Source organism: Larus michahellis, chromosome 4 (genome assembly GCF_964199755.1).
Source record: "Larus michahellis chromosome 4, bLarMic1.1, whole genome shotgun sequence".
NCBI lineage: Eukaryota > Metazoa > Chordata > Aves > Charadriiformes > Laridae > Larus > Larus michahellis.
Window position 1 is genome coordinate 71,467,206 of NC_133899.1, and position 19,082 is coordinate 71,486,287.

At 40.3% G+C, this 19,082-nt stretch overlaps 1 protein-coding gene across 3 annotated transcripts in view; it reads left to right on the plus strand.

Moving 5' to 3' along the window:
• Window positions 1-17,545: 17,545 nt before the first annotated feature.
• SPATA7 (spermatogenesis associated 7) overlaps window positions 17,546-19,082 on the plus strand; it is a 42,806-nt gene continuing 41,269 nt past the window's right edge. The window contains exon 1 of one of the 3 annotated variants that reach the window (XM_074585453.1): window positions 17,546-17,665. In XM_074585453.1, the coding sequence (XP_074441554.1) occupies window positions 17,626-17,665 (40 nt within the window). In that variant the 5' untranslated portion in view covers window positions 17,546-17,625. Of the gene's footprint in view, window positions 17,666-17,881; window positions 18,208-19,082 lie in introns of those variants that run through there. The other 2 variants (XM_074585454.1, XM_074585455.1) reach the window with 2 other exon arrangements.

Here is a 19,082-nt window from a genome sequence, read left to right on the forward strand (position 1 = left end):
GGACAGGGATGGACACCTGGCGTCAAGGGAAAGGCTGGCACAGCCGAGCTGAAAGATGTGGCCAGGCTGCGGGGAGGGGGCAGGAGGGCTGGGAGGGAGGCTGAAGGCCTCTGAGCCCCCCTAAGTTGTCAGGGGGCTTCGGGGAAATGGAGGACACTTGACTTCTACCTTGGGCAATTACCAGACACTCGCTGCTTTCCAAGTCTGCATTCTCCCTCCTCTCCCTCCTGCTCCAGGCTTTCCCTCAAACCCAAAACAGGCTGGTAACACCAGAAAGGTCTCCAGTTCCAGTTACAATACATGCCCCAGCTCCCCTCCCTTAGCCAGGAAAACAAAACCCCAGCCCCTCTGGGGGCCTGAAAGAAGACTGTGCAAGGTTAACCCTGTCCTGCCTCCTCTCTTCCACAGTGGAAATCAACTCCTTGTGTGAAGGGGATGGTTGGCTGGGATGGTTTGGGGGAGAGATCCACAAATTCACGTGGGCTATGGCTCAGAGATAGAATTGGTCCTGAGGTCCACAGCCAGGACCTTCTGAATTTTCAGGAAGCATAGTTGTGACCTAAACTTGGTGCCTGAGACAATTTTTTCCCTGCTTTTTGCTCAACCATTCTCTCCGCCTTGCCTTCCTATCTGTTGTTCAAATGTTAGTTATCCTTGTAAGACAAAAGGGAGAAATTTGCCCTGGTTAAAAAAAAAAAAAAAAAAAAAAAAAGCAATCTGAAATGTGTGGCTCTCCTCAGGAAACTCTTACTGTGGAGGCCGGCACACTCTTTTCATAACCGCATTCAGAAGCTAAATACTCATGTCAATGCTTGTCCCCAGTCTTTGTTCAACCCTAAACAGGAAGGGGAAATCAATATTTGTGAATCCACACCTTCATTTGGCATTGGCGTGCAAGATCCTGTAAAGCAGTATGTAGTTTGAAGGAACTGGATGTAAGTAGCGCAGCAAGTTTTCTTGGGGGGAGGTGCTGGGTGTCTCTCCTTTCCGTAATCCAAGCACCCCCTGTGGCTCTTGTTTTGTGCTGTACAGGAGGAGGCGGGAGAGGCTGCTCTATGGGAGGACATGGTGAGAATGATAATGAGCCTGCTCAGTCAGACTTGAATTTGAGATGATTGCAATGATGACATCAGGAGCACAAGGTATTTCCTTTGCAAGCAAACCACGATGCATTCTGAACAGGCTTTGGGATTCCTGTTGACGTTTCTTCTGCAAACTGAATGGAAACAAAAGTGAGAGTAGGCTTTGCTAATTGTGCTGTGCGCTCACTTGAATCATGATTGGTTAATCTCTTCATTATTCTAATAACCAAAAAGGTTTCAAAGAAGGCTTCTGAACCCCCCAAAAGATCACTTATCAAATATGTAACAATAAAAAACTACTTATATATTTATACACACAAATATATCATCTATATATGCATGTACGTAACTTTCCCTCAGCATTCAAAACCGTTTCCAATTTACTGACATCTTCCTTGTACGCTACTGGGAAAAACTAACATATAGATATATATTACTCAGTTGTGATTTGGAGCTCAGTCACCCTAACACAAGCACTACTTTGTCTTTGTGCCATAACTATAAGCAATTAACTAATGAAGTCGGTATTGTGCCACAGATAACTGTCCACTGAGAACTCAGCTAAGATCACCAAACTCAACCAGGCTACTGAAAGGCCAACAGCATTAAATTCCTGCTAACATATGCAGGAAGTCTATAGTCTAGAGGTGCAATCTTCAGGTAGTTCATGACCAGAAACAGATCCTGATTGTTACTAACTAAAGAAGAAGAATTTTCATGTGGTCATATGAATCCTTTATTATTAAACTGACCTTAGAAAGACATCTCATAGTTGTTTCACTTACAGTAATGCTAAGTAGATAATAACGACACAATACCATTTTCCCATTTCTTGTATCCTCTTAATGTTCCTATATTACCAAAAAAGTGTCTGTAAGCTCTACATAAACATTTGCTCAAGCTATATGGTTTAAAAACCTTGTTGCAAATCAATTGTGATCTGTCAGGTACATAAATGCATGACATCATGTAAGTGTTTTGCAGTTTTTTACCATGTTATGATCATGGAAATCTTGCTCAATTATTTCGATGCCTCAGACCTGCAGTTTTATCTAGTGGGCCAATTTATTCCCAAAGTAACTCATTTAAAATCAATGGGGTTACTCCAGAGATGGATTTGGCACAATGAGCGCATCTTTCACTGGCAGCACAGCTGTTGCATAGAAACGTAACTATTATCTTATGCAAATAAAAGGCCTTTCACCCCTCAGTGATGTCAAATTCTCATGATAGGGAGAACCAGTGCCTTGAAGCTATAGTGTTTCAAGCTGTTACTCTGTCAACTTTTATAAGCTAAGTGGATTCAGTAATTTTTAACATTTAAATGAAAGACCACCAAGACAAAAAACCTAAATATAGCATGATCAGCCTACTTTAGTACCTGGATAAGAATTTTCAGGACTCAACTAGTAGTGCTATTAGTAGTTTATCAAACTGATCTGCCTTTTCATTTAGGGCTTATTGTTCAGACTTAATGCCCTCAGAGTTGTTGTTAGTTGAGAATCAGCACCTTATAGGACTGGGCCTGTGACAGTCACAATACAATAGACAAGAGGCTTTCTATTACAAGCAATCTCACTGAAAGAAAAATAAAAAGCTAAGTGCCCTTTTACTGTTCATTAATAATATGGCATGAGTGATTTAGAAGCTGCTCTGATTTAACTTGAAGAAAGCCATAACAGAACAGATGAATAAATAGTTCTTATACCTACTTAAACCCAGTGAGCAGGAATGGAAAAATGCACCAATAGTAGACAGAAATCATCTGTATCTTGTATGTTCCATTTCTTGGATGCACTGAAGAGATGGGACACGGTTAGATAGAGGTCTAGACAGTCTTTGTGGCATCACTTTGCAATATGCTCACTTGTCTATATAACTATTCAGTTTATGTTTAACTATATGCTTGTTTGAAATCTGGTATTTCTGATTGTGAAGATCATTATTCATTCAGTTTATTGCCATGGGACTGTTGTTATTTACACTCAGACCAAGAGAGCCAGAGTGAAATGCATCCTGTTCTTTATATACTATTTATGCGTCCTTCAGTAGTATGAATTTGGACAAGATCCAGTGCAGAATCCTTTAAAACTTTACTCTCTAGGAAGCCGCCTGTCTAAGGGGACATTTAAAGCCTCTTCTCTAGGATAACCTGAAGATCCTTTTTTTCAGATGGTTTTCAGAAGCTTTAGTGCAGTTAGGAATCAAGAAGTTAACTAAGAATCAGGACTACTATGTACTGTGCAAGGAAAATCAACTTTTTATTTTCTTCTACTGTATGCAGTTTCTCAGTACTTTTTAAGTCTTAGCATGCAGTGCTGGGTCTTCATGCATTCAGGGATGAATCCACAGAACAGAAAACTTACTTCTTGGCAACTAGACCTCAATAGTAGCCTTTGCCAGGATGGTGTCTTTTCAGATCTGACCTGTTTGAGTTACTACAGCCTGTCTGCAGGTTCCTTTGGCCAGTGACACTAAACAGAATACACTATGGATCCTGCCTCTCATATCCTAACACATCATTCATATCCTCAGACCCACTTTAGGCATCCACCCTCTAAATGCCAGAACAGGAGAGGGGGTACCTGGTTCACAGTTTGTAATCCTCTTCTTCATCCTCAGTTCTTTTCTGGAAACCATTCCTCATTAGCCAGACTCCAGCTTTCAGACAACAGTTATATCAGTCTCTTTGTATCACCAGCAAGGACTACAATGTAAAAATGCAAAAATGTGAGTAGTTACCTCACATTTTTATTCTACTTAAGAAAGTAGAGTACATGCACATTATTAGTGTAATAGTATAATGTAGCAATTTTTTTTCAGTAAAAGATCTGCCATGTAAAAAAGTATTAACTCAAGCTGCATAGTATTGAGTCTCTGTCTGAACCCACTTACATCTGTTTCACATTAGTTTAATTTGACTTCAGTACAATTACCCCTGAATCATAGTCATGGGAGAATTACAATCTGGCTCTTAGTTTTTCCATGATGTCCCTGAAGAATCCTCATAAGATCAAGGGCTGATATCTGACAAAAATAGCAAGCCTGATTAATAAAAACAAGACGCCAAATTCATTTTATAGCAGTACTATTCTCTTCCCTCTCATCATTTTTTAAAGATTTCTTACTAGATTACTTAAACGATGCTTTACCTTAGCAGGCTGATAACTTCCCTCTATATTAAACAGGAAATTTGGGGGTTAGCTTTCGGAGATACGTATGTTTCTTTGACATTCACACTGGTAGCAGGGTCACGAAAGGAACGGTACACGAAGCAGTCAGCCCAGCCAGCTGATGGCTTTCAGGACCCTGGACAGTGACGAGTCGGCGGGCAGCCCTCCGCTCCCCGGCTGTCCATTCACCCACCGGTCTCGCTGGCACCAGGGATCTGGGCCAGGGCAAGTATGGGAGAAACATGCCATTCACGAAAATTTGGGTATGAGCCTCCCTAGTGCATGAGCTTCCTGGCCCCACGTGAGAGTTTGGCCTGCCAAGGCAATGCAGTGTCAATGCAGTGACAATGCAGCGTCAATGCAGTGACAATGCAGACTTTGTAAAGAGAAAGTAGCAGCCAGCACATGGGGAAAAGTAGCACACAAAATATCCAGAGAGGGAAAATGAGGCGCAGCGGATGAAGGGCAGTCAGTATCAGGAACATCCTGAGAGAAGTATGGGCAACCATGCTAGCAATGAGGTAAAAAGGGAACAGGAAAACCACAAAGCCTGTGATACAAATGAAGGATCGGAGAATAGACGGCCTTGACATGAAAAGGGTAAGGACAAATGGGTGGGACACAGACTTTATAGCTTGAAGGCAGAATGAGGGGATAAACGAGTGAAAGTGCTTAATGCACTATAGAAATATATTAAATCACACCTGCAAATATAGGAGTCATTCAAGGAGTAGTATAAAATTGGACTACTTGAGTAGATCAAGGAAAATAGAGACAAGTAACCTGGTTTTATATACATGCGCTCATTGCTGTAATGCTTTTTTTTTTTTTTTTAGTGCCTCAAGGTGTAAGAAATGCACTTACAAAGCTTTGTACTTAGAACACACAGGGATCTTGGGCAAGACTTCAGACTATTTTCTGTACTGCTGCATAGCCTGACTATTTCCTTCTTAATCTGCAGGACTAGTAGAACTCACTCAGCTACATGGAAGAATGCTTATCCCATACTCTGACCTTACTTCCCGGAGACATGACAGCAGCCTTATCAGCCAGTAGGGCAGGGTCAGGGGCCAGACACACCAAAGATGTTAATGCTGGTCTCAGAAGCATTGTCTTACCACCCATTTTACTGAAAATGTTCATCATTTCTTAGAATCAAGTACGCCACTAACTGCAGCTGTTCCTTTCAGGTTTTTTCAACGCAGTATATCGTCTCAGCAGCCTATTAATTGCAGGGATTAATGCAGCTATAGAATAAAGTAGGGAGGAACAGTCCGCGCAGACACCATTCACTGTGACCATCCTTCTATAGCTTTCAGTCGTGCCTATTTCTTTTCTACTCTGAACAGCAAGGGAAGAAAGAAGATATACTGAGCATTTAAAGGGCTGACTACAACTCTTGCATTAATCATCACCATTTTTACAGTACTTAGAAGAGCTTTACTACTTTCTAAATTAGGTAGCGTATTTCTCACATGGCTTGTGTAGTAAGAAGCTCTTCCCAAAATATAAAAGCAATGGTATTTAGTATGGAGCTATGGAACAGGGAATGAGAAGAGGCATCCTATTCAGTTTCACTCCCAGCACTCTCCCCCACCTCCCCTCAACTTTGTAGCCCAGGACATACATCTCTGCAGCCACACAGATGTAGAACTTTTGCAACCAATAGTTTAGCCATTGTTTGAAAGGCTAACACTCTGAATTGCCTAGGTCTCTGTATCTGCACACCACCAGCACCTTCAGAGCTGGATCTCTCAGGGGAAAATATCTTTGAAATAGCATGATATTTCAAGCAAAACCAAATCAATAATTTATTATTCTGTTGTAGGATGAGTGGGGGCTATGTTCTGAGTGTAAATTAGAAAACATTAAAATTAATTATAGGAACGGTGTGCCAGGCACAAAAACAACAATCAGGAAAACAGCTCATGACTGCATGTCTTAATATACTAGCAAGGAAAAAGCTATTCCTGCCTTTCTGAAGATGTGTAACCTAACAGTAGGTGCATCCCAATTTGAATTTCTACACAAATTGTACACACACGCACATATATAGCAATGAACAAGAAACACAAATACTAACCTGTGAGTGGAATCCAGTAAACCTGGTAAAAAAGAAGGCAATTAAAAGACTAGATTCCTACTAGTATATGACATCACCTTCTACAACAACTACCCTGATGAACGTATTCTCCATTTCATTAACTATTTCATAGCATTCTGTGGGAGAAGATGTAGTGGAATTACAACAGTTTAGATGCAACATGGCAAGAGACTGCAGTGTTATTCACACATGGCATACTCTCAGCAAAGTGAGAAGCTCACTGTGAATCAACCCATAGGCAGTGGCTTCTCACAGTTAGCAGATCCGCTACAGCCTACAGACCAACAGGTGACATGCATTTCATTCTGTTACCCATGAAAAGAAAAGTGTCACCATATATAATTATAGTAAGCTTCTGGACTATATGTAGTCTGGGAATATAAATGCAATGAAAAGATTATTTGAGTTGGGAATTGTACTGAGATAACATGTCTTTATGTTGAAGAATGGAAAAACTGATGTACATTAACTTCCTAAGCATTCAGGAATGCATTCTTACAGCTCTAAAACAGCTGCAATGACTTATTTACGTAATACATAGAAAAGTCTTGGGATCTTCTATTTAAAAGGAACAATATAAACCACTGTCTATCTTTTGCATCTTTACGTTGTATTTGTCTATGAAGATCCCATTTAGTAGTTCTAATCTCCTACCTTACTACACAAAATAATGTGATGCAGGTAATCTCTAGTTCACAGTGACTTAATATGGTTCCTGAGCAGTCGGATCAAAATTACTTGTATGACAAAATGCATATACAACTCAGATAAGCACTCCGGGGTTTTTTCTTTTTTCTTTTTTTTTTATTGTAACAAAGAAATAGTTTCACACAACTATTAAGGGAAAGACCTCCCTCTCATTTAGAACACTTCTTTGAAATACTAAAAAGTACTGGGAATTGGTGACTGTTTTATTATAGCAGCTGTCAACCAAAGCTTTCACAAGCAACAAGTGATTTTCCATCCCCAGCTGAAGACACCTTGAAAAAAAAAAAAGTTTTCAGACAGTGCTGTGTATTCATGCTAAGAAAAAGATGACCCTTTAAATAGCCTCCAGTTGACCATTCAAGAACTCAGGGATCCAAAACAATTAGTCCTGATCCATAGCTATAAATGACTATAGCACAGGTTCACAAAGGTATTTAGGCAAGCAACTCTGACTGAGTTAATGGCAGTTAGGCACCTAACTATCTTGTGGAACTCATTTTAAGCACACACCACCCAATCCATCAGTACTGTAACCACGCTAATGGAATTAAAGAAGAAAAGAATTTAGCACAGAACTATATTGGCAAACATTTTGAGTAAAGGAAGGAGATGGGATGAATGAAGGCTGTCACCACGATAGTTAGCTATCCGCACAGACAGCAATAAAAATGGACTCCACAGGAGTTCAGAAGTAGTGCAAAAATGTATATTTATGGGCAAGTTTTCCCATAAGTTGGAACTCAGACAGCTATGGTTATAAGAATATCGACAGAAATTTGACTCTACTAACATTAGATGCTGCTATATATATGAACAGGTGTGGAAGTTTGCTATTACAAGTCCTTGCCAAATAGATCAATAACTTGCTTTTGCCAATGCCTGTACTTGATATTTCAAGGAGAAACATAATACAGCTAATTCTATTTTCTTTAGCATCTTCCAGCTGAGTATCTGAAAACACTCTACTAGCAAAAGTGAATCATGGAAACCTTTTAGAATAAATATTATTATGGCCATTTACAGATGAGGTAATTGGTATATAGAATGGTCTAGCATCTCATCTAATTTCATGAGAATCCTGAATACGGTGAAAAATGAAAATGAGATTTTCCAAAGTCCAACCACTTAATTGGAAAAAAAAAGGGTAATTTTATGATGTAAGAGCCCAGACTGGCATACTGAAAAATATTGTCTTTAAAGAAATAGGATAAGAATCAGGACATATACTATCATTTTGCTTGGTAAAAATATACCTATTATTCCAGTAGTTTATTCCATACAAAATCTTTGCATAAACCCACCCTCCCTCTCAATTACCACAAACATCTATAAATTATACATGCTGGCTATTTGGGTTATAAATCAGTATTTCATCTTACTTTCTGGCAATATTTCATCATTCTTTAATTATAATAAATATCTCATTCTTGATATTGTAACACTCCCAAAAGAACAAAGCACAAAGGCTCTTCAATTTTTCATTTTGTGGAATCACAGAAATCTATACCTGTCAATTTATTCTTGTATGCCAACTTCCTTTTTCTCACTCCCACAATTCTTTTTGTCTTTTCGATCTTTATTCTGCTGTCTTGAAAAGCAGTAGCAAAAACTGAATGAAACAAAGATTTATTGCAACTTTATTTCGTTACTTTTTTGTGTGTTATTTTCCATGCCTTTCAACATTGTAATGTATTTTGTTTCTCTCCTAACTCGATGAAGACATATACTCAAGGCAAACTACAGAAAAGCTGGGATCCTGTTGTTTCCTCATTTCTGGTAGGAAACTCACTGAAGCACTGAAATCAGTACTTTCTTAAGCTGTGACAACCTCTAAAACAAATGAGGTGATATCTGGTATTTGACTCTTCAGCATGTTTTTTCTGCTTCAGAGGTGTGACATCTTCACGGCAGATAGGACTTGGTGTGGTTGTGCTTCACTCTGATTTGGGATAGATATTTAAACAAGTGGGTTTTTTTCTTTGTTTATGCAACAAACACCAAATAACAAGTTTTGACATAGAGTGAATAGGTGCTTTGTGCATGAAAATTCTCTAAGATTGTGTCTGTTTGTCATGAAATTTTCCAAAATGAATAATATTTCAGTTTTGGCTTTAGGAATGATGTCACTAAAACAAACATCTATTTTTGGCTTACTTTATCCTCTACCATGACATTCATTATTCATTAATCAGGGGTTAGTGAGAAAAGGCAGTCAACTTCCTTTTGTTAGTTGTTTCTGATTCACACATAGTGGTAGGAGGAAATCCAGCTGCTGCAAACATTGGATACACAACAGTCTGACAGCCCATAGGATCTTTAGAGCTGGAGAGGCTGCCATGGGAACTGACAAAAGTAAACCAATATAGCTATACGTTTCATTATTTTGGAGAATCAAGTTTTCAGATCAGTAACACTGCAGCAGCCACAACACAGCAAACATGAGCTAGTTACTAGAAATGTAATCCTCTAAATCTCCAGAGATCCAAAAGAAATGGCCACTGAAATGAAAAGAAAATTATCAGAAGCAAAAAAAAAAAAAAAAAAAGGCAGTTGAGCTCTCTTTTCAGCAAATGAAATGACAATCATTTTTTCTTACACACAAAGAAAAAGCAGCAGAATTGCCATGGCTGAACTACCCGCATCCCCATTTGTACTTTGTAAAGATTTTTGCTACTGTCTCGACTTCTACTAAAAGAACCAATTTTTCTTCAGTCATTTCCAAAGCAACAAGAAAAATCTCCATATCTGCAAATCTAAAGACAATGGTCTTACAGGGAGCCTTGCGTTCACCTCCATTTTGAGGTGAATCATGAGTGTTTTGTTTTATAAGTGTCATCTTCCTTCTCAGATATTTTATTCCACCTAAAAAATTGCTAACGTTGTTAAGGCCAAGAACAATGGCGGCTATTGAAAACTTGCATCAAGCTTTAATCAATGAAGTAATGTGTGTTAAACTGCTGTCTCCCCAATCCTTAGACTTAGAGACATAATTAACAAACGCCATTGAGAATCAAATTACTACACCTCCAGTAAAGTGAATAGAAACTCCTTCCCCATAATTCCTGCTGAGGTGGAAAGAACCTGCTAATATTTTCTAACTCATGGTATTAATGCATAGTTTTCCGGGTACTTACTGAAAAGCATGTTGCCTTATGATTGTCAGGTGTCTCATCCCTTTACGGATGAAGATGAGGACCCTACTCCGTATCTTTCAGACAGAATGAGGTTATGAAATTTCACAACACAGTGAAGTTTCTCCAGAAATCCTTCCATAGTTCTTAGAAATCTGAAAAAAATAAAAAGAATTGTGTGCGGGAGAGGAACACGACTAGCCATAATCAAGCTACCATAGTGATACCAAATAACTGGAAAATTGTGAATATAGTATCTGTAACCCAGAAAGGAGGAAAACGACCCAGGTAGTGATAGGCCTGCTACTTTGACCTCAACACTCTTAAGTGTTGAGGTTGTTTTAAACACTTTATTTTAAGGTATTTCTTTAAAATAAAGGTTATTTTAAAGAAAGCAGAAACCAAAGGCATGTGGAAGTAATTAGTAAATGCAATAAAACCTAGCAGGTTTTATTAACCAAATAGAACCTGAGAGGTTCTTGAGATGCACTTAGCTAGAAGAGAGATGAAACAGTTTTTCTTGATAGAGAAATTACAAGGACTGGAGAGAGGTTACTGGTGATGATTCTGGAAGACAAATCTTGGAAGACTTTTAATATTTTCACAGTACATTTTGTAATATAGCTAATTGTGCATATTTATAATGTATGGGATGTGGGAATGACAGAAGTTGAAAGGTATTGCCAATACCAAGAAAGAACAGCTTATAATTTGGAAAGTATTTATTAATACTGCAAATCTGTGTGGTACAAATTAGAACACAACTAGTATTAGTAGCACCGAGTGGAAAGGCATGCACTGGAGGACAAAGAAGAATTGTTATTATGCACAGTAGATGATGACACAGGAGGAAAGAAACATGGGAATATTAACTGAACATAGGAAGCCTTGGAAAGTAAAATTCATATGAATCAGGTAAATGTTTCTAACACACATCTTACTAGAACAGATGAAGAAAAACATAAATTTGGGGAATGGGAATCCTAACTTCTGAAAAGTTAATAGAAGAGCATGAGACAAATACTGGTACAATATTAACGGAGTATACACTGATCATTAACTTAGAGGTTTCTAGTCATCTAAGGAACCGAATTTTTGAGCAAATTTTTAAAGATGGCTGCAAGAATAAAAGCATACAACTTTTAAGGCAGAGATTGAAGAGCTCCTGGAAGAGATTTATATGATGATGTTGCCTGTCATTAAAGAAACCATTATAACAAATAAGACTTCTTCCTATCCCAGTCCTATTTTCCTTTATTTCTACATTCTGTATCTGATTTGCTTACTCAGAGTAAGTTCAACCCCTTCTAGTCCTGTGTTGAATTGCTACACTTCATTACGCTACCCTCTTAACAACCAGAGATATTAATGTTTAATATTAAAAATCACTGGCTCTACTGGCTCTTGTGACATTAGATTAGGGATAAATATTATTCTGTGTTTAGGTTTCATCCATCTGATGTAATGTGCGGTTTTGATATTTATTATTCAATGGATAGGTGTAATTTCTGGTTCTGTTGGTGATAAGCACAGTGCAGAAAGACTCATCCCAAAAATGCAGACAACTGCAGTAACTCTAAGTGTCTCCATTTTTACTACCAACTATGAATCACATTAAGGTGATTTAGACTGCAGCCTACTCAGGCACCCAAATTGGTGTACGCAAGGTCACGCAAGTCACCGGCAAAGCTATAAACAGACCCTGAGCATCCTGACGCTTGGGCCTGTGAAACATCCATCAAACTGAAGTCCCTTTCTTTTCTGATGCATGTAACATGTTTATGGCAAGGAAAAAGAAAAGGTTTTATACCAAATTTTAAAACAATAAAATTCAGGTTCTATGTAAATCTGAACATGGATATTCATGAAGACTTACGACATCAGTATCAACATACAAATTTAGTAAGTAGCAAATTTTTTCCTTGGAATATAACTTTTAGTTGAGGGGAAGCCCTAGGCCATGTAACAGAAAGTACTTGTGGCAATTTTTCCTAAAAATTTTTTTTACTATTAATTATTCCATAGAAAAATTAGTCTTACAGGATTTCATTGCAACAGTTACACTTCACACCCTCCATTTTGATTCCTGTCATTTTCTTGCCCATCGTTTTCTTTCACACATAGTTATAAGTGCTTAACATGACCAAAATTCCTATCACTTGTGAAACACAGCATGCAAGAGATTTTCTGTTTTCTTCATCTTCGAGTATACATAAAAACACAGAGGCAACGTCATTACAGTACCTTTTTAAACCGAAATAAAAGCCCCAAACTCTTCCAGTTGGGAATTTCAGCCTATTTCTAGTAAAACTGTATTTCTCATTCACCCAGATACTAAAAATGTATCGAAGTGGAAAATCAGAATATATCTGTATTGTCTTTTGCAGGCAATTCTAAAGCTGCCCTCAAGAATTCTTCCTCTTAACTTTGGTAGAGCTGAAGAAACTCTCCTCAGCACATAGGATGCCATTTGTTCAAGCACGTGCATTGATTAATAAGTGCTAGGCACGCATGAGCATGCTGCAATAGCTCTGCAGAAGGTGGATGGGCTGCACAAAATGCCACACTGACATTCTTCTGTCTGCTTGCCACAGGCTGCGTAGACGTAGATGATCCATCTCAGCATAAGCAGGAATAGCTTCAATGGATTTAATGGAGTTGTATCATTCATATATGTCTAATCTGAGTCCTAATTTTCTGATAATGATTGAAATATTAAAAATATGTTTTCATTCCATTTCTCATTAATTACTATGAGTAAGCATTTCCATGTGGCAGAACAGAATCATAGAATCATTTAGGTTGGAAAAGACCTTTAAGATCATCGAGTCCAACTGTTAACTTAGCACTGACAAGTCCATCACTAATACATGCACCTCAGCACCACATCTACACGTCTTTTAAATACTTCCAGGGATGGAGACTCAATCACTTCCCTGGGCAGCCTGTTCCAATGCTTAATAACCCTTTCAGTAAATATTTTTTTCCTTATATCCAATCTAAACCTCCTCTGGCACAACTTGAGGCTGTTTGCTCTCGTCCTATCACTTGTTACCTGGGAAAAGACACCAACCCCCACTCCACCACAACCTCCTTTCAGGTAGTTGTAGAGAGTGGTAAGGTCTCACCTCAGCCTCCTTTTCTGCAGGCCAAACAACTCCAGTTCCCTCAGCTGCTCCTCCGGTCCTCTTGTGCTCTAAACCCTTCACCACCTTTGTTAATAAAGCATTTTTATGGTCTAGACAACTGAGTTATGACATTTACATAGTTTTTTACCTTTAAAATTCCATTTACTCCATTAGTAACTGCAGTCTTCATTCTTTAATACCTAACAGTTCAAGTAAGGTAATGAGAAAAGAACACCCCTCAGCAGTCAGCCCTAATAAAGGACAGTTTTTCACATACAAGCCTCCTGTCTGCGAACTTTCATGGGAACAGATAAACAGAAAATGACACAGTGTAAGAACAAATATAAGCAGAACCTGAGTGAGCCCAGCTACTAGGTTTTACATTACAGCTGAGAATAACATCTTACACAATTTATAGAGGTTTCTTCCTTGCCACATTTAAAAATACTCTTGTATCATGGGGATAGGTGCCTTATAAGACTCTGTATAGATCTGAAGAGAATGAATAGTTGTACCGAGTATGTCTGCACAGCAACTTCCTGAAGGGGTTTTGGTAGTAGTTACTCATAATGCAGGGGAGACTTTTTCTTCTAAACTGATAAATAGTATGGCAGTTTAACACCGTGCTCACAGAAACCTTAAGTCATTATATCTTCCTATAGTTCCCCTCATCTTCCTTATCACATTCCCTCTTACTTTAAGTTAGCTCCCTTATTGCTTTCTAAATTATACGGTATTAAAACCTGCAGTTTTTAAGACATGGACCATCTCCTCTGAATTGGTTCTGCATCATCTTTCCCACTGGAGTCCTAGCTTTACAAAACCCCCTGACTACAACTGCCATACAGACAATAACAAAACAACTAAATGCGTTGCCATGCAGAAAGCGAAAGAGTCTCCAGCCCTGCCAGAACACATAAGTTTCTATCATCTACAAAGTTGCAATGATATTTCAAGACTGCACATGATTTTAAATAATTCGAAGAACCATTATGACCAAAGAACATGCAGCAAACATGAGGCAGAAAAGAACCTACCATTCCTCCTGGAAAAAGTGTGCTTAAAAAAAGAACTATTTCAGTAGTTATTAAGTCTTTTCTTTTTTCCCCTCACACCAGCTGCACGAGAGCTACTCCAATTGTTTGACAGCAGAATTTTCTAAGTAGGTAGCAAAAAAATCTGTTCAGACAGTCTGTTTAAATGCATTTAGAACGCACTGCCTCCTCTGATCTTTCAGGGAAAGTTTTTTCATTCCAGATAGTTGTAGAGGAACGGCTTACAAGGTTAATGGTCTGAATGTGCTGGCTGGGGACTGCTGCAAGCCAGTGGGCAGCCTGGTGCAAGCAGCAGCGAGAGGCTTGGAAAGCTGACACCCCAAGCCATGGGTGGATGACAAACCCGCACTGATGCCAAATAAAAACTCAAATGAACCCAGGAGATTTATTTCCATCATTAAGTTCACAGTGTGATGAATTTAGGGCTTTTGTAGAATAGTCTGTGAATATGGTGTGCAGATCTGGTTGTTGGGATGTTTCCTGCCTGCCTATGTAGGCTTCCTTTGATAGACAGCTATAAGGAAAAGTTAGGTGTCTATGTTGGACGATACACAGGGCTGACATAGTAGACAAGAAGGCAATAGTTGTGTAGGTCTGTGTCAGGGTAGGGACAGATGCCCATCTACACGTGCAAATGTGACTCTCATGATACATTCCTGCTGCTTTCAGTCCCACCCAGTGTAGGCACATTTCAAAACCATGTTCTGTTGTAATGCATTCCAAGGAAAAGGGGAAAATGCCCTGCTGAAAAAGACAGACAACAGCATTCAGTGCTGTGTTTCCTCTTTTCAAATTAGGAAAGGACAAATTTTACAGGTTTTGTCATGTTATTGCGTCTTCAACAATGGTAGACTCTCTGCAGCGATCTGTGTTATTTATTTCTGTACTTGTTTGGATGGATCAAAGTCCAGGACTGATTCAATTTCTGTTAAGTCTTATTTTTATTTAGTAAATGTTACAGCACTTACTGTGTTAGCGCGTTGCTATACCTCTGGGTTACTTTTTAACTACGCCTTAAAATATATATACTCTCACAGACCAAAGGGAGACAAAGGCCAAAGAACCATAAGTCAGACCAATTAGAAATATGTAAAGCTTTGGCATGTGTTGCCATTGCAGGTCAAAAATTTCAGAGCCAGGACATCTCTAGGATGCTGTGGCTGCTGATTGAGAGGAAACTAGTGGAAATCACTACATTCCCTCAGCGTTGCCTAGAAACCAGGGGAATAGTTGTGGTATGTTTCTAAAAACGCTCACTTACATTTGTGTGTTTTAATTATCTACATGGTGGAATAAAAGTATAAGAATAGGGAGGAGACTATGAGAAATACATCATTTGGGTCAGACAGAACAGCTACAGGTACTGCATACTCAGAATTCAGGAACCTGAAATGCAGAATTCAGACAATGAAACAAAAAAAATATTTAAAAAAGCAAAGGGAGTGAAGTGTTTCCTGTAGCATGATCTCTGCAGCCAATAGAGAGTATTACAGCTAATGGTTAAGATCTAGTTTCTTCAGGTATCTGAAATGGAAACTGTTTTAAGACAATCTCTACCTCTACAATCTATGGATTTAACTATTTGGATGACATCAAAGAAGTCTAAACCAGAGACCCTGAAACCCCAAATCTAAGTTCTCTGTGGAGGAATCAGGAGAACATATACTCTCACATCTCACATTGCCCTCACATCCAAGAGACATAAAGAGAAAATTACAAAATGCTATCAAATTACTTTGTTTTGACAAAAAGGTAAGGTACTTGTGGCATCATGGTTGACAGCAGTTGAAATGTCATGGGAAGAGATGCTTTATAAAAAAAACCAACCAACCAAAAAAAAAACAGTCAGAAAGACAGAGGACCACCAGAGGATTGAAGACTGACAGGTTTCCAAGGCATATATTCCCTCTCCTGACCTTACCCAGACAAATTTAACTATACAACTGTATTTATAGATGATTTTACAGAAAACAGAATTAAACTGCCAAAATGACTGCTACAATGTGGAGTACAAGAACTAAGGCCGTACCCAAAGAGTACTTCATGTAGCCCATGGGAATATCTAAAATTACAAGGGGAGTCACAGGCTGACCCCCAACAGCTGGGGGCTACCAAGATGTTTCAGCTAAAATTCAATAGCGGACTACTAAAATTTTTCTGAAGGATTTGGTAGAGTCTACACAAAGTACTGGGGTAAAGAAACTACAGGCTTAATGCAGCATGAACGTTTGTGTGTGTTACTGGGAGCTTTGAATGAGGCAGAAATAAGGAAGAAAAATTGTTTTCAAATAACATCCCCTTGATTCTACTATGATTTTGAACTAGATTCAAACAATTTTTCCCAGCATGTAACGAAGGGTAGCAAATCACATAACAAACTCTATTTAGCCTATAATTAATAATCATTTCTAGATGGTGAAGGAAAATATCCCTCCAGCTGGGATGACACGTAGCCTTTTTTGAGATGTCTGGCTATGGAGGGGACCGCAGTGCCCTGTCTTTATCAGTAAGAAAAAAGCTTCATGCAAAGGGTTTTCTTGTAAAAATCCTGGGAGATTTCACCTGCCTGAGAAACAGTAAATACAAGCTTATCACTTCTTTGAAAAGTTAAAAAACAACACCTCAGCATGAACACATTCATCAGTGAATGTATAAAATGCTGCTTTTTAAAAGTTTGCTTTTGCGGTTCATTTCTAAGGTGCTATTTAATTTGAAAGATACTGAGAATTAATTTCTTCAGTCTAATGTGCTAGGAATGGTTTAGGCTCTCAATTTATCATTCGCTCCTCTGAAATATGAGCAATTTGCCTTAAATCACTCCCTGGCATCCAGGACTCTTCAACTTCCTGTCAAATTATAAGAAAAAGTCTTAAATAATTAGGGCACCTGTCACTGATGGGGTGGAACTTTCACTTGGCTGCAAGGCACTGCCTGAAGAGACATCTCAGGGCCGAGCCCGAGGAGTGAGGGGACACCTCAGCGCCCTGCGTCCCCGCCGACGCGGGGCTGGGAGAGCGGGCAGCCCTCACGGCGAGGCCCGGAGGCCGCGGACCGCACCGCGGGGCGCAGGCCTCCCCGCCCGCCGCCGCGCTCCCGTGGCCATGGCAACGGCGGAGGCGGCTGGGCCAGGCCGCGGCGGGCCAGGCCCAGCGCCCCGCCCCGCCCGCCCGCCGCCGGCGACCAGCCGGGGTTGCCGCCGAGGCGAGCACCGGCCTGCACCGCCCCTCCGGGCCCGGTCGGGAGCATGGGGTTGAGGATGGAGAGCGGCAGCAGGCGGAGCCAAGGTGCGGGGGGCTCGGTGGCGGCTCCGCGGCCGAGCGGGGGACGCGGGAGGCGGCAAGGCCGGGGGCTGCCCGCCTGCCTACCGGTGGGGCGCGCTGCCGCCCGGCCTCCCCCGTCCCCACCGGGCATGGGGCTGCCGGGCGCGGCCCATTTCCCGCCCGGGGTTGTGGGCGGGCGGTGCCTCCCCTGTCCCCGCCGGCGCGTGATGGCGGGCATGGCGGCGCCGCTGCGCGGGGGGCCGGGCACGGAGCCGGCCCCGGGGTTGGGTGCTTCTTACAGCCGGCGCTGAGGGGAGCTCGGGGCTCGCTCCTTTCACGCCTTTAGATGTTTTGTCAGGCGTGGGGAGCTGGGCCCGGGCCGGGCTGTGGGGCAGCGCTGCTGTGCCATCCCTGCGGCCCTGAACGTAGCCCAGTGCGGGCCCTCGCCCTCAGTGAGCAAGGCCGGGCAGCTGGGGATGTGAAAGGTTACACATAAAACGCCTGAAAGGTTACAGTCCTCCCAGAAACGTGGCTTTACATTGTCCACCCTACAGCCATCGTCATGGGTATGCATGTGTATTTTTAATGGTATTTAGTGTTGCTGTGGTGAATGTTTCAGGCCGCCCGCATCAGCCGCTTTGTTTTCAAGGCCTGAGTTTCTGTGCCGTTTGGTGTCAACTGTTTCCTTCACCAAAGCTGGTATTCATGGATGACAGTGGATTTTACTCTGTGTGTAGAACATCACTTGCATGGCATTTTTTGGTTTGGTGGGATTTTAATGCAAGTGTAGTTGAAAAATAAAAGACTCAAAAGCTTTGAAGGTCTTAGAAAGTGATTCCTTACCATGGGCTGCTCTTGTGCTCTGTTCCAATGAATAATTGTAGGAGCCTTTGTAATTCATGATAAAAACAGGCATAAACATGCAAAAATGTTTGCATGAGTCAACTCCAGCTCTTGGAAAATACCTAAAATATTTTTAGATCTGAACTGGATTACATGCATAATATAAAACTATGGTAGGAATTATTCAATGCTGTGCTGTAATGTCAAAATCCTACATAGCTGTATAAGGTCAGATCCTTTGAGATAACATTATGCTTTCATGTTGTATCTCGGTGTCAGTTCCAGTCTTTGGAGATAGTGACGGATGTCACTCCAGAAGATGCCTCATATCAAAGTAGGGTTTGAACATGAATTCTAATACTACATGCAAATATGAAATTCAGAGCAAAAACTTGTGCACCCAATTTTTATGCTGTCTTATGTAGTGTGAAGGCAATTTTACTAAAAATTTATCCTTCTTCTGACTATTCTTATTTTTGATTCTCAGAATATTTTTATACACAATTAGAAAGCACATGCTGATTGTCTGTTTACCATAAAATGCAAATAAATAGCATGCAAGGTCTAAATTCCATTGAGGTTGCAGCAAGCTTTGTGT